Source organism: Brachyhypopomus gauderio, chromosome 4 (genome assembly GCF_052324685.1).
Source record: "Brachyhypopomus gauderio isolate BG-103 chromosome 4, BGAUD_0.2, whole genome shotgun sequence".
Lineage (NCBI taxonomy): Eukaryota > Metazoa > Chordata > Actinopteri > Gymnotiformes > Hypopomidae > Brachyhypopomus > Brachyhypopomus gauderio.
The window spans coordinates 28,366,545-28,384,645 of record NC_135214.1 but is presented as its reverse complement, the minus strand read 5'-3'; the positions used below and the strand labels follow the sequence as shown (position 1 = coordinate 28,384,645).

General features: G+C 43.8%; 2 protein-coding genes across 3 annotated transcripts; both read right to left on the bottom strand.

The window, feature by feature from the left end:
- Positions 1 to 4,262: 4,262 nt before the first annotated feature.
- Positions 4,263 to 9,637, bottom strand: mrps27 (mitochondrial ribosomal protein S27). The gene is made up of 11 exons (XM_077003559.1): positions 9,492 to 9,637; positions 8,947 to 9,024; positions 8,696 to 8,766; positions 8,533 to 8,591; positions 8,286 to 8,400; positions 8,066 to 8,144; positions 7,867 to 7,982; positions 7,557 to 7,659; positions 7,230 to 7,372; positions 6,575 to 6,730; positions 4,263 to 6,393 (listed from the first exon to the last, which is right to left on the bottom strand). Exons 1-11 carry the CDS (start codon positions 9,586 to 9,588, stop codon positions 6,154 to 6,156), a joined length of 1,257 nt encoding a protein of 418 aa, XP_076859674.1. The 5' UTR covers positions 9,589 to 9,637; the 3' UTR covers positions 4,263 to 6,153.
- A 1,862-nt stretch (positions 9,638 to 11,499) lies between these two features.
- On the bottom strand, positions 11,500 to 16,766 carry znf366 (zinc finger protein 366). 2 transcript variants are annotated; one of them, XM_077003557.1, is made up of 5 exons: positions 16,619 to 16,766; positions 14,076 to 15,250; positions 13,650 to 13,841; positions 12,455 to 12,629; positions 11,500 to 12,318 (listed from the first exon to the last, which is right to left on the bottom strand). In XM_077003557.1, exons 2-5 carry the CDS (start codon positions 15,129 to 15,131, stop codon positions 11,900 to 11,902), a joined length of 1,842 nt encoding a protein of 613 aa, XP_076859672.1. In that variant the 5' UTR covers positions 15,132 to 15,250; positions 16,619 to 16,766; the 3' UTR covers positions 11,500 to 11,899. The 2 variants fall into 2 exon arrangements, with proteins under 2 accessions (XP_076859672.1, XP_076859673.1); XM_077003558.1 differs by lacking the exon at positions 16,619 to 16,766 and adding an exon at positions 16,434 to 16,573.
- Positions 16,767 to 18,101: the final 1,335 nt, after the last annotated feature.

The following is an 18,101-nucleotide window of genomic DNA, read 5'->3' as shown; positions in this document are numbered from 1 at the left end:
AGCTTGATGATTTAACAGAAACCTGCATTGATGATTCAGACTTGGTCCAGCAGAACTGGTCTGAAATTGGTCTGACAGATGCTCCTAGAAAGACAAACACCGTAGGGAGGGAGAATCGGCGTGTAGGCCGCTCAGCTGAGCATAATGGTTTGGCAGGCATAGCCAGCATTTCAGAAGGTTAGACAGGAGGGATTAGCATTAGCACTGGCATGCTTCCCGAGAGCTGGGATTACAACTCAACTCAACACACCAGCCAAACTCCAAGTGGCTGCCACCAGGACAGGGAACAGTACTCACCCTAAGCACAAAGGCACCGCAGCAGAGTCCAGTGCTACGCAGTGGAGGAGATTTAGGAAGAGAGACATCATGCTGAACAGCCCCTGAGCAAAGCCATGGTGGAACGACTGGTGTGCAGGTGGTGCAGAATAAGGAGGTACTAGTTAATGCCACAAAAGTGGGGGTGGCAGAACACAGGAGGGGCTACCCAGTGAGTTGACTCCAGTACTGACCCTGCCACTGAAACCACTGTCGCCAGGCATGCTCCAGTGGATGGGGCGTGCCTTCACAGTTTTTCGACCAGCAGAGGAGTCAAGTAACGAAGTACAAATACCTCGTTATCGTACTTAAGTAGACATTTTGGTTATTTATACTTTTCTGGAGTCATTATTTTCAGCTGAATTTTTACTTCTACTCCTTACATATTCACACTATTATCTGTACTTTCTGCTCCTTACATTTTAAAAATAGCCTCGTTACTGCAATTTCATTTAGACTTGTTTTCATTCCGGAGTGTCATTGTTTAAAAAAACCCCTATCCTGACTAACCGCGCCATCCGAATAGAGTGAATTTGATTGTGGTTGGATGAGAAGTATAAACATATTCCGACACCCTATTCCGGTTTGTACGTGATCCATCGCACCTGCACACGTCACGTCACACTCCAGCGAGGACGTAGCAGACGTATGTAGCTTAGAATAAAGATGTCCGTGGCAGAGACTCAAGAGAATTCGAGCGAAGTGTCCCAACTAAGCATCAGCGAGGAGGTTGGTAGCCAGGAAGACCAACCAACCCTTGTACTAAAGTACATTCATTTTCAATGGGCATATGTGCCCATTTTTCAACATTAACATTTTAATATAACATAGTCATTATGGCTTTTAGAAGAATGGGGTTTTTGGGGATGTGGGCTAGTGGTGCGACCTAAGCTTTTGTCCTTAATGGCTTTTTTTTTTGCTTACATTACTTTTACTTTTATACTTTAAGTAGTTTTGAAAGCAGTACTTTTACACTTTTACTTGAGTAAAAAGCTTGAGTTGATACTTCAACTTCTACAGAAGTATTTTTAAACCATAGTATTTATACGAGTAATGAATGTGAATACTTCTGACACCTTTGTCGACCAGTGGTGGCAGAGCTGAACATGCAGTGTGGCTGCTGATTGGTGGATCTCTGGGGGGAGTGGCAGATGTACACGAGCAGCATGCTTTCCAGCACCAACAAAAAGGAAACTGAATGTAGCAGCCATGTATGAAGGGGAGGTCAGTGGGGCACTGGTTGCAGTGTGTGAAATGTGGTAGCATAGTGGGTCAGGTATAAAAGAAGAGTAGAAACAAACTGTGGGAGCTTCTATGTTATTATAAGAACATCCTTGTGGCCATAGAGAAAGACTGTACACAGACTTAGCACAGCATTGAATTAACACTGGAAGTGTATACCCTATTCATCTGTGTCACCAGCTTACGTTGGCTAAAAGGGAGGCTGCAGGACACAAAGTGAATGAAAATGGTAGCTACAGGAATCACTGAAGCATCAGCCCCTGAGAAGCGATAGTGACCTAAGCAAAGTAAAAGGATAATATCCGTTGTGATATTATCCGTTTGCTCCCATGCGTTGATGACACTTCAGCTCAACTCACTGAGCATGGTTAAACTCACTGGATCTGTGGATCAGTTACAGGCAAGCAGCATTATCTCCAGATGCTAAAGAGAAGACAGCATTTATGCTAGACACCGGACTCTGGCAATGTGCTGTTCAACGTGCCCAGCTTCAGTATACTCATAAACCCTGTAAAGATTACAGGAGCAAAGTGAAACTGCTGCTTGGCAAGAATCATTGACTGTAGTGAATGTTTCATCCCCACGGCTGAACATGCTTAGCTGACATGGCTCATCCTGTTCAAAGGGCCCGAGGGCCAGGTGGCGAGACTTGAGGAACAGGTGGCGAAATCATGGTGCTATAGAAATACCATTTCACCATTCACTGCCCTACTGGATGCCGTGATCCCGAGGCATATGCAGTGCCGAACCAGAGCATGGCCACAACAGCAGAGTTGGTCCTTGTGCCATTTCAGATTGCCTGAGGAACTCCATGGTGACCAGGGGTCAGAGTGAGAAGTCATAGCTGTGTCTGGACTTGTTATTGTGGCTCATTCCCAGAGTGACGGCACTTATGGAATGCTTCAAACGGACGATCAACACCCAGATAGTCACTGCACCAGCATGACCAGGACCACCATTTACCCAGTCTGCATATACAACCCAGTTCTGGCTATAAAGCCTTCATTACCAAGAGGGACTCTGACCCAAGCTCATTGGTTAGGGCTCCTACATGATTAATGAGTTACTTGTACCTATTTATTTAGTTTTCCCCCCATTTGTCAGGTTAGTAATTTCTTTTTAAAGTTCACTATACGTGTGTGTGTGTGTGTGTGTGTGTGTGTGTGTGTGTGTGTGTGTGTGTGTGTGTTTGTGTGTGTGTGTGTGTGTGTGTGTGTGTGTGTGTGTGTCCACTCCTCCCCCACCCTCTCATACAGTCCATACAGAACATAAGTTCTGTCGCTTATCCATGTTGTGGAAACAAAAGCTTATAACCTGACTTTAAATTCATCAAATGGTTTTAGAAATGACTCATATGAAAGCTGAAACCCTCCCAAATGAGATTTACTTTACGACAATAAATTTGCTTTACAGCAGAAATATTGATCATTTAATGAACACAGAAAGGTCAGATTTTGGCAAGACAAAAGTTTTGTTGCCCACAGAAAGTAAGGTGAAAATCAAACAAATAATTCATTCATTTACAAATATATGCTTCATAACACTGGTGAATGACGTTGTGATGCTACTACAGCCATATTTAATATTTTGTGTGACTTCCACGAGCTTGAAGGACCGCATCAGGAAGTAATCAGGAATAGCAAAGAATGCAGTCTTACATGCCTCCCAGAGTTCATCAAAATTCTTTGGTTTTGTCGTCCAAGCTTCCTCTTTCATCCTACCCCAAACATGCTCAATGATGTTCATGTCTGGTGACTGGGCTGGCCAGTCCTGGAGCACCTTGATCTTCTTCGCCTTGAGGAACTTTGATGTAGAGATGGATGTATGAGATGGAGCACCATCCTGCTGCAAAATGTGACCCCTTTTATGATTGGGAGTGTAAGATGTAGCTAATACTTCTTGATATTTTAGGCTATTGATATTGCCTTCCACCTTGCAAATGTTTCGAACAACCCCCATACTGAATGTAACCCCAGACCATGATCTTTCCACCACCAAACTTGACTGTTTTCTGGGTGATTCTTGGATCCATACGGGCTCCAGTAGGTCTCCTGCAGTATTTGTGGTGGCTGTGGTGTAATTCAACTGATCCACTTTTCCAGCATCCATCCGTTTAGGAGGCTGTGAGCCTTTTGTTTAGTGTTGGCTTCTGGCACTGATTCGACCATGGAGGCCATTTTGAGACAGAATCCTACAAACTGTTCTAGTTGACACAGGGACATGAGGTTGACCAGGCCTGGTGGAGCTCTGCTGCGGTGGAAGAGGGACTGGCTTTGGATTTTCTAACCAACAAACGTTCCTCCCAAGCAGTTGTCTTGTGGGGTCTGCCGGACCTGGCCTTGTCAAAAACATCTCCAGTCTCTTCAAATCTTTTTTTTAATTCTTTGTACTTGACGCTGAGACACATTAAAGGTGCCAGCCACCTCTGCAGCGGATTTGGTCTTCAGCGTCTTGATAATCAGTCGCAGGATGGATTTTTGGCATGTTGTCAGAGGTCAAGTTGTAGTGCAAGTGAAGGTCTGGGGTATACACACCTACTAATTAACCAATCAATTAGTGAGGCTGTAAACTAGGATTGGGTGCATTATATGACAAGGCGACAAAACTTTTGTCTTGCCAAAATCTGACCTTTCTGTGTTCATTAAATGATCAATATTTCTGCAGTAAAGCAAATTTATTTTCGTAAATTAAATCTCATTTGGGAGGGTTTCAGCTTTCATGAGTCATTTCTAAAACCAATCGATGAATTTAAAGTCAGGTTATAAGCTTTTGTTTCCACAACATGGATAAGCGACAGAATTTATGTCAGGGACTGTAGAGTGAAGTACATTTTTATAGCCATTTTTTGTTGACAATCTATATTGTTTTTGGTATTAAAAAAACTGCATCTTATAATCTTTCTTCTTCACTGACATCACAATTGTACATCAGATCATAAAAATATCACATAACTTGTCATTGCATTTCTAATGTGATACAGGACCCCGTTACTTCACAGCTAGTTACATACAGGGTGATAATCCCAGACTAATACCTCCATCAGAATAGAACACACCCATGTATACCCCTCAGTCGCAACAGAGTACTGAGACTGGGGCCTTTCTGAATAAAATTTGTATCTGATTGAATGAGGTGGGTAATTCTGTAAATAACCATGTAATAATAATAGCCATGTAAACAGCAGTATCTGACACTAGTACATTCATAATCGGACTCTGAGTATGCTCTGTGCATGTACATTTGTGTCATAAAGAAAGTTTACTGCTTCATACTCCAGACAAAAAAAAGACAAAAGAAATGCAGGATGCAATAATGATAAGTATATGAGCAAATGAACATGAGGGGTCTTACACAAACTACAGTCCAATTGAACATAAGTGGGATTACATGAACTACAGACCAAATGAACATGAGTGGGCTTACACAAACTACAGACCAGATGAACATAAGTGGGATTACATGAACTTCTGACCAGATGAACATGAGTGGGCTTACACAAACTACAGACCAGATGAACATGAGTGGGATTACATGAACTACTGACCAGATGAACATGAGTGGGCTTATGTGAACTACAGACCAGATGAACATGAGTGGGATTACATGAACTACTGACCAGATGAACATGAGTGGGATTACATGAACTAGACCAGATGAACATAAGTGTTTATGTGAACTACAGACCAGATGATCTAGTGTGTTTACACGATATACAGACCACATGAACATGAGTGGGCTTATGTGAACTACAGACTAAATGTAAACATACATTACAGAACATAATGTCAACCTGTCAACCTTTCTTTAAAACATACATATGAAGTATTTCTTCCTGGGCCTGCTGTGATGTTAAAGTAATTAAAAGCACAAGTGTAGCTTGTGAGCTTTAAGTGATGCTCTGTGTGCACGCAAGTTTGGATGTGCATGTAAATGGAAAATTTCATCAGATTGGTGGGTGGAGTGTGTTTATAAACAGCTCACTCAATCTACAACTGGAATGAATACATGTAAACATGGATTTTTTTTTTCCTCAACAAGCATAAAGACAGACAGGACGTTCTGAAAATTTTAAAGAAAATATGTTTTGTATTGTATGCAGTGTAATGCAATAGAAAAACATTGTGGAAGATATGATATTGCCCTTTCTATGACATCCTAGAGTATGTTACAGCATAGCTGTGTGCTGGTCTTGTTTAGAAAAGCATTTACATAGAACAAAACACTTTTTTTACCATGGCTACAGAGACCCCTCCCTGCTGTAATGAAGTAATCCATTTAACCATTCATCCTTGAAAGATTCAGCAATTCAGTTTGAACACCAATCAGCGTACAGTTTTAACATCATACACTGTGCTCACATTGGGTAAATATAACACAATTTTGTTTGACATTTGCTTCATAACCCTCAGAATCTCTAGAACATCATGCCACAGAGACTGGATATAACAGTTAACAAAACCTTCATACTTTATTTATACTGTGCAGGATTAGATGAGCTGGAAAAAGCAAAACAACAAAATATAGTCTCATTTCCACTTTAACGTGACACACATAGAAGCACTACTGTTCCAGTCTGCTTGCTGGCCTCCCGCTGCCTCACTGGGCCGCCCTGGCCGCCAGCCGGGCCGCCCGCTCCTGTTCTGCTTTCTTCCGCAACTCCTTCTCCCTCTGGATCAGCTGCCGGAGCTCGGCTTCCCAGTCCTTCACCTTCCTCTCGTAGTCAGCTATGTCAGCATCCTCGCAGGCCCTCAGTGACTCTTGGGCCAGGCGGGTAGCGAGGGTCTCCAGGTCCGCCGGCTCCACCTTCCCCTGGTCCTGGAGCTGCTCCCTAAGTTCCTGCCCACCAGAGGGTGAATAAAATGATGGTGGGGTGAGTGGAACGTGTGTGAGGAGCTCCATGCCACAAACTGCTTTGTCTTTTCTTCATACTCAAAACATGATCGGTAGGTTTATTGCATAAATCAAAAATCTGCTGGTGGAGAGAAGTGTGTAGAACACCTTATAAAACTGTACCAACCTGGAACCTAGCTAGGTACTGGGGTAGTTTAGCTCTTTCGAGCTCATCTTCTTCATCCATGCTCTCGTCACTCTGGTTTTCTGTGGCGATATCTTCCCCTGCTTCAGTGGTAGCGGGGGAGGAGAGTTCCTGCAGCATGTTGTGAACAGCGTCCAGCTGAAACATGGACACCAGAGATGGCAAAATGTACTCAGACAAGAATGCAAATGCTCTCCTAATCTGAAACTTAACACAAATGAACACAGCAAATCCAGAAACAAAACAGCCAAAGGAAAAAAACAAACCAAATAAGCCAATCACAAAACAACAACGTTAGGAGCATCTAAAACTGGATAACGTAGGTACCAAGTGCATGTCTTTTATTGGTTATAGTGACAGGACAGTGTATCAGTCAGAGTATTTCAATATGCCAATTTCTGTATAATGAATTTCCCACCTCCCAAACAGTAACACCTGCTGAATTCCATGGTTTTCCAAAATTAAATGACATCATATTAATCAGAATACATCTCTGAATATATGAGAACATCAAAACTCAGTACTTAACCATGTGGCCTAGTGATCCCTTTAAGATGAGTGAGTATTCTAGGTGAGTGAGTATTCTATACCAAAATATAATTTTCACAATTTCTGTAAATTGTATTAAAATACTCACAACTTCCTTGGATAATCTCAGATCTCCTGCATCTGAGCACACTCTCTCCATAACAGCCAGTGATTGGCTGAAATAGCCAGGAGTCCAAATCAGGGGCATTTTATGAAACACAGCATGAATACCTCTGGTCATCTCCACCTTACCTGAGAAAGGGGAAATCAGGCAAGCTCCACAATGAAGGCTACATACCCGAAAATACACCTCGCATGTTATAATGATGGGGGGAAACATGAAGTTCCTGAAATCCTTCATCAAGGATCTTAAACACAGATCATCAGAGTCCATTACAGAAGTATAGTGACCTTCACTAGCACAGTGTATACACACCGATGAGGGCATGAGCCAGCAGCTGGGCACTGAGGCCAGTCGAGTTCTCCTGCTTCAGTCCAGCTAGCAGAAGCGCCGCTCCCATGTTCCTCTGCTCCTGCCACTGCACACATCAAACAGACCAGGTCAGTCTTTTAAGAACCTGACATGTTACAAGACAGAACAATCCTCCAAATCCTGCCAGAGAAAGACCTACAGATACATTTACGTAGGATGCAACAGTGCGGTGCAAATGTAATCTCAGCTCAGTAACATTCCAAGCATTCGCACAATATTTGAGGCCCAAGATGAAAGCACAGGGGATACATACTTTGAGGTCAGGTTTGGTTGCCAAATATTTGCTCAAGGCATATAGGGACAACATCTGCGTGGTCGGTAGGTCGAAAGCTTCCTGTAGCATTACCTCCTCAACCACAGCACAGGCTCCTGTGATAGAAAACAAAAAAATACTCACTGAATTTGCATATGGATTAGAGAGCAATAACTGATATTACATAGTATCTGCTTACCCATGTAGTCTTTGTCTTTTAGGTAGGAATCAATGAGAAGGTTAAATGTGAACTCATCTGGGAAAATTCCATATTGTACCTAAATGTGGGAATCAGTTTAAGGTCAGTGTGTGTCTCCTGCATTACAATCCTATTGGAACCCTCAAAACAGCTGCATGTACAGGACGCCTGCTCATGGCATCTTCTCTTATGAAGGCCAAGGTCTCTGATCAAGACACACCTTGTTCTTGAGCGTGTACAGGGCCTTGTCTCTCGCTTCATATTTCAGGCACTGTCTAAACCAGGAGTGAATGGTCCAGCCCCGGAGATACCAACAGTTTGGACTATGCCGAAACCTTAGAAAGGAAGAACAGAGCTCCGTTAGGATATTTGCTTAGCTAAAGGAACAGCCAGGACACATTCTACTTCTCAATATACAGAAACGGAGTGCAGAAATTTGTTCAAATACAATAGAGTATTGCACTTACTTATATAGGTAATACTCAGCTTGATGAACTTCCTCGTTACAAGTTATATTGTCTACAAACTGAAAAGGCAGACTCGTTAGCATCATGTAGTTTCCACTACCACCATGTGTATGTAAATTATGCAGATAGATGACTGGATGCTGGGACCTAAAGGAACCCTCACCCGTGACATGGTCAATGAGCTAACTGGCAACTTTCTTTCATAAGTCCTGTCCATGAGAGTGGCCAGGTCAGCTGGAAGTGAAAGCAAAAACCATAAAAATGGCAGAAAATATGAGTGACAGGCATTTATTTTTTTCAACGCAGAAGGCAGCGTTCTAACTCTGGCTTGGTAAACTCATCATATTAAACATTCAACACTGCCCTGTGAGGAGAACTGTGTGGATAAAAGGTTTTTCCCAACATGCCAGGTACCTAGGTTCTGTGGTTCATGTTCTCTTTGCTCCCATAGTTTGGTGTCTGTGTATGACGCCGAAAGTAGACATCTTCTCGCTGTAAAACACCACAACATGTTCTGACGTAGCTAAATACAATTTATCTCTAGATGAGTATGAACATTACATTCACAACATTTGGCTACACAAGTATCAGTGTAACAGTATAAATATCAGTATAACAGCATCTGTGCTCCATGGGACTCAAACCCATGACCTTGGTCTGGTATCTTACTCTATGGAGTAAGATTCATGAACACCTGATTTGTGGACCAACGAGGTAACCTCAACCGTTTATATCTTACTAATTTGTCGTTCAGCCGACCAGCTAGCTAAACTAAATCACACTAAACTTACTCCTCATCACTGGATAGTCTCTAGCTAGACAGATTAGCTTAGCTAACAGTTAGCTATCTAGTAAATTAGGATGGCAAAACCATAGTAGTTATTAGGAACGACTAAAGGTACACACATTTTCTAAGTATTCTAATCAAAACAGTCGATCAGTTAAAAGCATAAACATACCGATTAAACTTTGAGCTGCATATTTCGATGCAGTCCTGACAGGTAGGAGAAAGCGTTGCAGAATGGAAGCAGCCATGTTTAGGTTATACCATTTCATGATTACGGGGGAGTACACACGCTGGCTGAAGCCATAGCAGATCTCAGTACATATCTGTCGACATCTCTAGATAATTTTATTTCAACCCATACACTACGACATTACGAACATAAGGTAATATGTTTATTTCCAGGTAGTAGATTAATTTTGTGGGAAACCTGTGGGAAATGTAATTTTCCATGCTAATGTTACCTTGTGTAATACTAAAAAATTTCAATAGAGGGCACTGTAAGACTGTTTCCAAACCTCATAAAAATGGGATTTTACATCCTCCTTCTCATCCTCCTTCTTTCTTCTTCTGGTCACAATTTAAATGGGACAGCCGATATTATAAAGTAAACAAAATCAGTTGCCTGATTTTTGAGAAACTGGATACCTGTCCCAGTTTCAGTTCTGACTACATCTTTCATGTTTTCTCTGATTGCTGAGTTGTGTATTTTTCTCTTGTTTTGTTTGGACAGTTACAAACAAACAAGTCTTGCATAATTGTGACTCAGTGGACGAAAGAAGTCCTACATTTGTGCAAATGAAGTACTGTAGCTACCCCTGTGCAGGACATACAATCACTCCAGACCAAGAAGACATGCTGCTATAGGCTTCTGATGACAATGTGCACTGACATTTAGACAAAGTATCCTCTTATAGAACAAATTGATTTTAGAAATGGCAGAAAGAAAAGGAACTGCACAATTTCTAATAACCAAATACGTGGAACAATCTGCACCGAAATAAAGAGTAGAATATTTACATTGGTTTTAAGAGAGAGAGAATGTGCTGTATTAACATCAGTTTTTCACTTACATAATCATAAGAGCATCAAATACACCAGATGAGAAAGTATTTCTCATGCCTTTGGCTAATTTTAAGCACGGTCCTCATCTCCCTCCATCTCACATAGCAGAAGTGCAACCAGTAGGAGAATGGAAAAAACAAACAAACTGGTTTTATTTTCCACTTTGGTACACCTTTCTCATCGTGAGGAGCGACTAGAGCACAAGCTCTCCTTTGTCCTGACTCACCCAGAAGGTTTCACTTCAGCACACGGGAGTCGCGGTACCTGATTTTGCGGCACTGTGTGCTTCCCACCGGTCTTGGGATTGAAACACTGAGGTGAAGGGAAGAGATGATGAGGATATGAGAACTTCCTCTTTGCATTCATAGTTTCACCAGGGCCAACGCCCCAGTGAGGTGTGCTTATATGCATGAAAAAAAAAAAATGCTCAGTCCAAAAATACATTTGGCATGAGCTGGATAGCCTGATGTGATAACAGTCCACAAAACTGTGTGTGTCTCTCCTGGAAGGACAGAAGTACCTTCTAGAGAAGATCTACTGGTCTGACCACACCATTTAATAAAGCAAACTGCTTCACATACATAAACAAGCTTTTTCTTTGGTAATTCATCAGATGTAAAATAAATTGTTTTATTCTCATGACTGTTGTTCTGTATATTGTGAGTAAATACAGTGATTTTCATCCCTAAAAAGCATTGCTAGTTATAAACAATGACAAATACGTCATGTTATATAAATGAAGGTGGTGGGCTGTGGCCTGGACACCCACGGAGATCAGACAAGGCTTGTTTGATCAGAGTTTGTGCCGCATTCTGCTTCCTGTCCTTTGCTAGGAAGTAAACTCAATGTTTTGTCTAATTTGCAGCAATGTAGAATCAGCACGATTTCTTCTTTTTTTTTGTTTGAGGGATGGTGGTACAGGGTTTGTATACACATCTTAAAAATAAACCAAACTGACTTTTCTCATCCCAGTAGTATTATTACATATGTTTGTCATTTTTATTGTCTAAGTTGTGTTATCATTTATATGAATGTAAAATATCCATGGAGTAATAGCTTTGTAAGATGAACAGCTTATGAAGAAAAGGGAAGGAATAGTGATATAGTTAGACTACTAGTATTGTACAAAATCACATTTATTAATTATAAATACAGATTAAGATTTTCAAACTTCACAGAAAAATAAAATCACAACACAATTTATTGTGATACTTATTTACATGTTATTATAAAATAATCGTATCAAGCTAGCAGTACATGAGTCATTCATCGATCAGCAATCTCAGCAATCGCATTAAGGGCAATTCATACAGAATGTAAGATAAGCTATGCATGAACATTATTAGAGATGATGGTTTAAGTAACAAATAACAAACATTTATATTAATTCATAAAAAAATGTTTTTTAGCACATTTGTTCATGCTACAATACTGCTGAAAAAAATAAAAATTTTCACAGAATCTTTGCTTGAGTTAGTTTTTTTTTTCCCTCCTTTTCTTTTCAGGGTTTTAACCTCTTCAGTCACAGCTTAAGTGTCTGTCCCTGTATGCACTTGTGGTGTACAGCTCTCCATCAGATACTGAGCGTGCACACTGGAAGTCATCTTTGTCCACACAAAAGCGCCTCTTGCTGTTTTGCTCTTGCTCGACGTGGACAGTCACGTCCTCCTCCTCGTCCCCTGCGTCCACCTCTCGCGTCTCCATGGCTGCCCCCAGCCCGGGTCGGTATCGGTCGGGGCTGTACTGGCTCATCCTGTACAGACTGTCCTCGTCCTCCTCGCGGCTGGAACTGCCCCCCCGCACGCTCTCTCCGTCGGACTGGGAGAGGCGGAGCCTCGGACGACCTTTCTGGGACAGATCGAAGGGCTCGTCCTGGCTGAGTCGGGACAGCAGTCGGAGCGGCGCTGACAGACACAGGCGCCCTCGCCGTCTGAAAACTTCAGGGGTCAGACAGCAAAGGACAGACGTATAGGTCAACACTGGCTTCAGGTTGGTGACTGATCACTCTTGAACTGCAATATCATTAAGAGATAAACTCCCAGGCTAAAGTGGTCCTGATTTGATGCACCGTACCTCGAGCGTCCAGTCCTCTGTCCATGATGCCGTGTTTGACCTTCATGTGACGGGTCAGGTTCCCTTTCAGGGTGAACTTGCTGGGGCAGTACAGGCATTTAAACGGCTTGCTGTCTGAATGCAGGTGCATATGGCCCATCAGATTATGCATCCTGTTGAACTCCTTCCCACACAGCTAAATCAAAAGAAGAGCAAAACCATTCACCATGCTGCAAGTCACTACTACTCAACCCCACACCACACGTGCCCCTCACAACATATCTGTGCAACTTCTTTATTGTTCTCATTGAGACCGAGATGGAGACGTCCTCGACGCTTCACGCTACATAGCTTTCAAGGAAACCCAGAGAAAGCGATGCTGTGAATCTGCCTGTAGTCAAACCCACCGAGGGCTGAGAGTGATGATGAATGAGAGAGCTGAGGTGAAAGGGAGAGGCCAGCAGACAGGGCCAGAGGCCGGCTGGGCAGGCCACTCCCGCGCTGTCCTTCCTCCACATTCTTTTTTTTGTCTTTCTTTCTTTTTTTATTAGGGTGGGCCTTTCCTTCAGGAGGAGAGAGGGACTGTAAACTGTCCAAAAGGACCGTGAGAAAACAGGAAGTGCTCCCGAGCACAAGAGAAAGCGAGATGAAATCTATTTGTGGGGGCTGATCTCAGGGGATGAGGGAGCTATTGTTATGGGGCAGTTTGTGCGGCGATATCCTTCCTATGGATGAGAAGACGCGCAGCTGCCAAAAAACACAGATATCTGGTCATCACCGTAGGGCACCTATCCCAGGCCAAGGTCATAAACCTTCCAAAACAACAGGGACCCCAAAGCGTCTTTGCTTGATTTAGGTGCCACTGTCTAGATATCTGCATCTCTATAAATACACGTCTGCTTGTTTTCATCTCAGCAATACACAATGAGGGAAATACATACATCAAAAGCTGAAACTCACTATAAGACATATTAGAAATCAGAGGTTGGAACCATATCTACTGTCCTTATTAAATGACATTGTACTGTTGAAATTACATCGGTCAAATTGCAGAACAGAGCCCAAGCTCCTATGTGACCTGTTTCAGCGTGGTTTGAAGGCTGGGTCTTCTCCCTGACCTCTGCTTTTTCCTCACCTTCATAATCCCCAAAGTCATGAGCACCAGGTTTGCCCAGTGACCTGCTAAGGCTGTGGGTACCTCATCAACACAACGCACCTTGCACTTGTAAGGCTTGATGTCGGAGTGGACGATCATGTGAGCCTTGAGCGTCTGCTTCTGGACGAAGCTCTTGCAGCACAGGTGGCACTGGTAGGCCCGCACGTTGGTGTGGATGAGAACATGCCGTTTCATGTTGGCTAGCAGCGTGAACTCGCGCCCACAGATGCCACACTTGTGCTCCTTTACTCCCTGGAAGATGCGGAGGATGGAGACCACAGATGCAAACCACATTTGTGATGTCATAATTGTGTTTGTGATGTCATAGTTAAAACCTAATGACACAGTGCTATTAAAACATCCTCTATTTACATAATATAAGGCACTGTGGTTGGCAGAATCTGCTGACAGTGACAGCTAGATCATAACATTTTGTCTTTCCCTGTCTACAGTGCACATCGTCTTAACGAGAATAGCCGTGCTTACCTTGTGGGTGAGCGTGTGCTGCTTGAGGTGGTGTGACTGGACGAACTCCATGCCGCACTCGCTGCAGATGTAGGGCCGGATGTCTTTGTGCTTCATCATGTGGTTCTGTAGTTGGCTCGGGTACTGGAAGCTCTTCCCGCACTCGCCGCAGTCATACTGCGCAGGGCCGCGGTGCGCTGTCAGGTGGCGCTTCAGCTGCGCCAGCGTGGGGAAGTCCAGGCCGCACTCCACGCACACGTTCTCCTGGCCGCGCTCGTGCTTGAGCTCGTGCGCACGCAGCTCGCTGGGGTAGGCGAAGCCGCGCCCGCACACGCCACAGCTGTGTGGCTTGACATCGCTGTGCTGCATCATGTGGCGCTTCAGGTGGCTGGTCTGCGTGAAGGCCTTATGGCACACCTGGCACTTGTGCGGCCGGGCGCCCTGGTGCGTCAGCATGTGCGTGTGCAGGTGGCTGAGCTGCTTGAAGAGCTTTCCGCACAGGGAGCAGCCGTGCGGCTTGATGCCGCTGTGGCCCAGGATGTGCGTCACCAGGTTGTACTTGGAGGTGTAGGACTTCTCGCACATGCGGCACTGCCAGCGCTTCTGGTCGCCGCCCACGTCCACGTAGTAGCTGTCGTCCACGTGGACGCTCAGGCCCAGCTTCTCGGCGCCGCTGGTTCGGGGGGCTTCCTGGCCCCGCCGGCGGTACCGCAGCATCTCGCTCGGGTAGAAGCGGCCGGGAGAGAGTTGCATCAGGGGGCTGGGCACGAGGAAGGGGAAAGGGACCAGGCTCGGGTGGAGAGGGGGGAAGTAGGGAGGCGGAGGGGGCAGCAGAAGGGAGGATGGAGGCCATATAGGCAGGGGCTTCACCGTCTCCTGCTTGATCTGCACGGCGTCATATCTGCCCAGGGCCCGGTGAAACTGCAGCCTGTTGAGGTCGATCATTTCCGGAACGTACTTGGGCGGGTGGGGGTGAGACGCAATGGGTTTGGCGATAGCATAGGGAAGGTGGGAGAGATCAACACTTCTTGTACTGGAGTTGTCTGTCCTTTTGGGCTCATAGTTGTTTGGGTCCATGTTGAACGTGAGTGTGGATTGCAAATGAAAGAACCTCTCAAGGGTCTGATCAAGTCCTCAGGTCTTTGTCACGCAGGTTCTTTCTTGCAGCATCAACTGTGGATTTGTCCATCACTTGCCTGGGAACACAAACAATGTCAAAAGTCATTTGCTTGTTTGGTACACTTGTGATTTCTGGTTCATGCTCACAAAAGTCAGACTATTAAGGTATACCTGCCGATGCTATAGCTATATAATATAATGTAGCTATAAAGGCCACAGCTAAATAGTAAGACACCCCACAACTTTCTGCTGTCAGGAGAATGTGAGAGAGAACAGATCACCACTCATCGTGCACCCTCAAACAGGAAGTGCAGTCAGACAGATAAACCCCTGTCCCTCTCATTTCTCGCTTCTCCGTGACGCTTTACTGGATGTGTCTTTCACTTCGGTAGATCGAGCACTTCTGTTTTTTCATTCATCTGTACAACAATGCTGTTAACATTGGCACATTTCTATTCAGGTGAAATGGACGTATTTGTGTCAGTGGTCAGTAGTGCACTGATATTCGCATGCCATCAAATTTTGCGAAAAGAGGGAAAGTAAATGAGGAACACGGGAACTTCAGAAGTTCTTCAGCTGCATGCTGCCGATTGTTTTAGGTTCTTCATGTTTGAGTCATTGTTTTAATCAGGGAATCATTTCCTCCAGAAACATCCTAGATCATAACGAGAATGTCTAGGGAGTATCATTTTCATTTGATAAAAGATTAGAGGATCTTGAGACTAAGATCTGTCCAAATTTAGCAGAAAATTATAGCTCTATTTATAGCTCTATTTACCTAATGCATTAGACACTGAAAATAATTAAAAATGACATCAGGAGACAGGTGATGACGTTTGTTTGAGTTTGAGGTTTGTTGCTAGAAATTATTATGCAAATTGCAAATTTGTTGTTTTAAGTTCCCACATTTTGCAAAATGTGACATATTAAAAATGTGGTTTTGCCAAACATGGTAAAAAGATACAATTTCAAAATCACCATTATATAAACTATCCAGGGGTTCTGTCAAAAGCACAATATTATGCATTTCTATTTTGTCTACAAACTGCATGACCAAGAAAACATTACTGAACCGACAGGTGATTCAGTATAGTATTTCACAGATTGTAATCTCAATCTACAATAAAAGCCATGGTATACGATCTGAGAAAGAATACAGGTATTGTAACAATATTATGTACAAAGTGTTAGAACACTTTTGCAATCACTGCTGAACACTCCTTATGTTCACAACCCATCCCCCCCCACCCAAGTCTGCACCTGCAAAAGCGATCTGCTCCCAGCAGTGGCACCAGCACCTTCTGCCTGATGTCATTCAGATGATAAAAGTCAGACTCCTCCTCGCTCCGTGCCCATGATCAGAGACTGCCCGCACCTCTGCCCTGTGTGTGTGTGTATGTGAGAGTGTGTGTGTGTGTGAGGCGCTAGCAGCCCACCGTGCTTACCTGCCGCTCGCCCTGCGCCCTGGACAATGAGCCCTCGGTACAGCGGACAGCATTTGAAGCCGACTTAAGAAAGAGAACAGGAACAATCACTTTGTTCCCATTTTTCAGATGAGTACCTTCGGAGAGAAGGAAGGAAGGGAGGGGAGAGGAAGTCAACAAGCCTGTGCCTTCCTGCCCGAAAACAAGGAAACACTAGATAGACATCTCCATTCCTCTTCAAACTTTTGCAGTTGTGCGGCTTAGAAAAGAAGTTCATGTGCTCATTGTGAACGTAAAGATTTAGTGTTGGGCTGGAGGAATGTGAGCAAGAGCTTAGAGGAAGAGGCTTCTGTAGAGTGCAGCACTCAAGCTGCCCCTGCAGCAGCACCTGCTCTGGTGGATATGATGAAGGACCCAGAGATTCAGCACAGACACCCTGCAGTCATATAGCATCTGCCTGAAGGGCGACTTCAGCGTGTAATATCCCAGTTTTATGGAACATGTTGAAAGTAAAGGTTAGGGGGGGAGATGCAAAGGCCATCAGAGCTACACCAAGGACATTAAAGAGTTGTGGAAGCCAAACAATACAGGTTTTATTCTGATAAACAGTGATGAAACAGAGCAGTTTCAAATGATTTGGTATTTTATTATGGAATAAGTAATTATGAAATAGTTAGCCTAAAGTATTTTATTCAGCCGGAAGAAGCTAATTGGGCAAATCTAATGGCAGGTGAAAGACCAATTACCATAATTACCATCACATTATGTTAATGTTACAAGCCTTATTATAACAGTTAACCTGCTGACCTGACACAAGATCATCGCATTTCATTTAGAAATTGGAGACGTGTGTGTGTGTGTGTGTGTGTGTGTGTGTGTGTGTGTGTGTGTGTGTGTGTGTGTGTGTGTGTGCGTGTGTGTGTGTGTGTGTGTAGGTAAAGGATCCTGTTTACCAGACCCTTTACCTACACACACACAATCACATACACACTAGTCCATAAGCTATACCTATTTGAGTAGTTGATTAAATCCAGGAGAAAGACCTAATGAATGCTTGGCAACTTTTTAAGAATGTGGCAGCATGCACATGTCAGAGTGAGAGTGCAACACTTTACCAAAAACATTTCAGCAGCACGATTCACTGAACGTATTGTTGACATGCATGTAAACGGCTTTGCCCACTGAGTGTGGCCCGTGTAGACCGATTCCTGCAGTTCTCCTCACACTTCATCCCTAAAAGCAGAAAACAGTTCATTTCTTCACACAGCATCAAGTGCAAAAGAACAAATGCATGAAGGTGTTTTTTTTGTCATTGGGCTAAGTGTCCATCTCTCATCTTCTTCCTCTTCCTCACCTGTGGTAGATGCATGGTCACGCACGCATGGCAGCGCTCACCTTCCGCTAGACCTCGGGATGCACAATTGGTGACCTAATCAGATTGAGGTTTAATGAACCCTTTTGATTAAGGTCAAGTCATTAAAGCCCTAAACAGCAGGGGTGACGC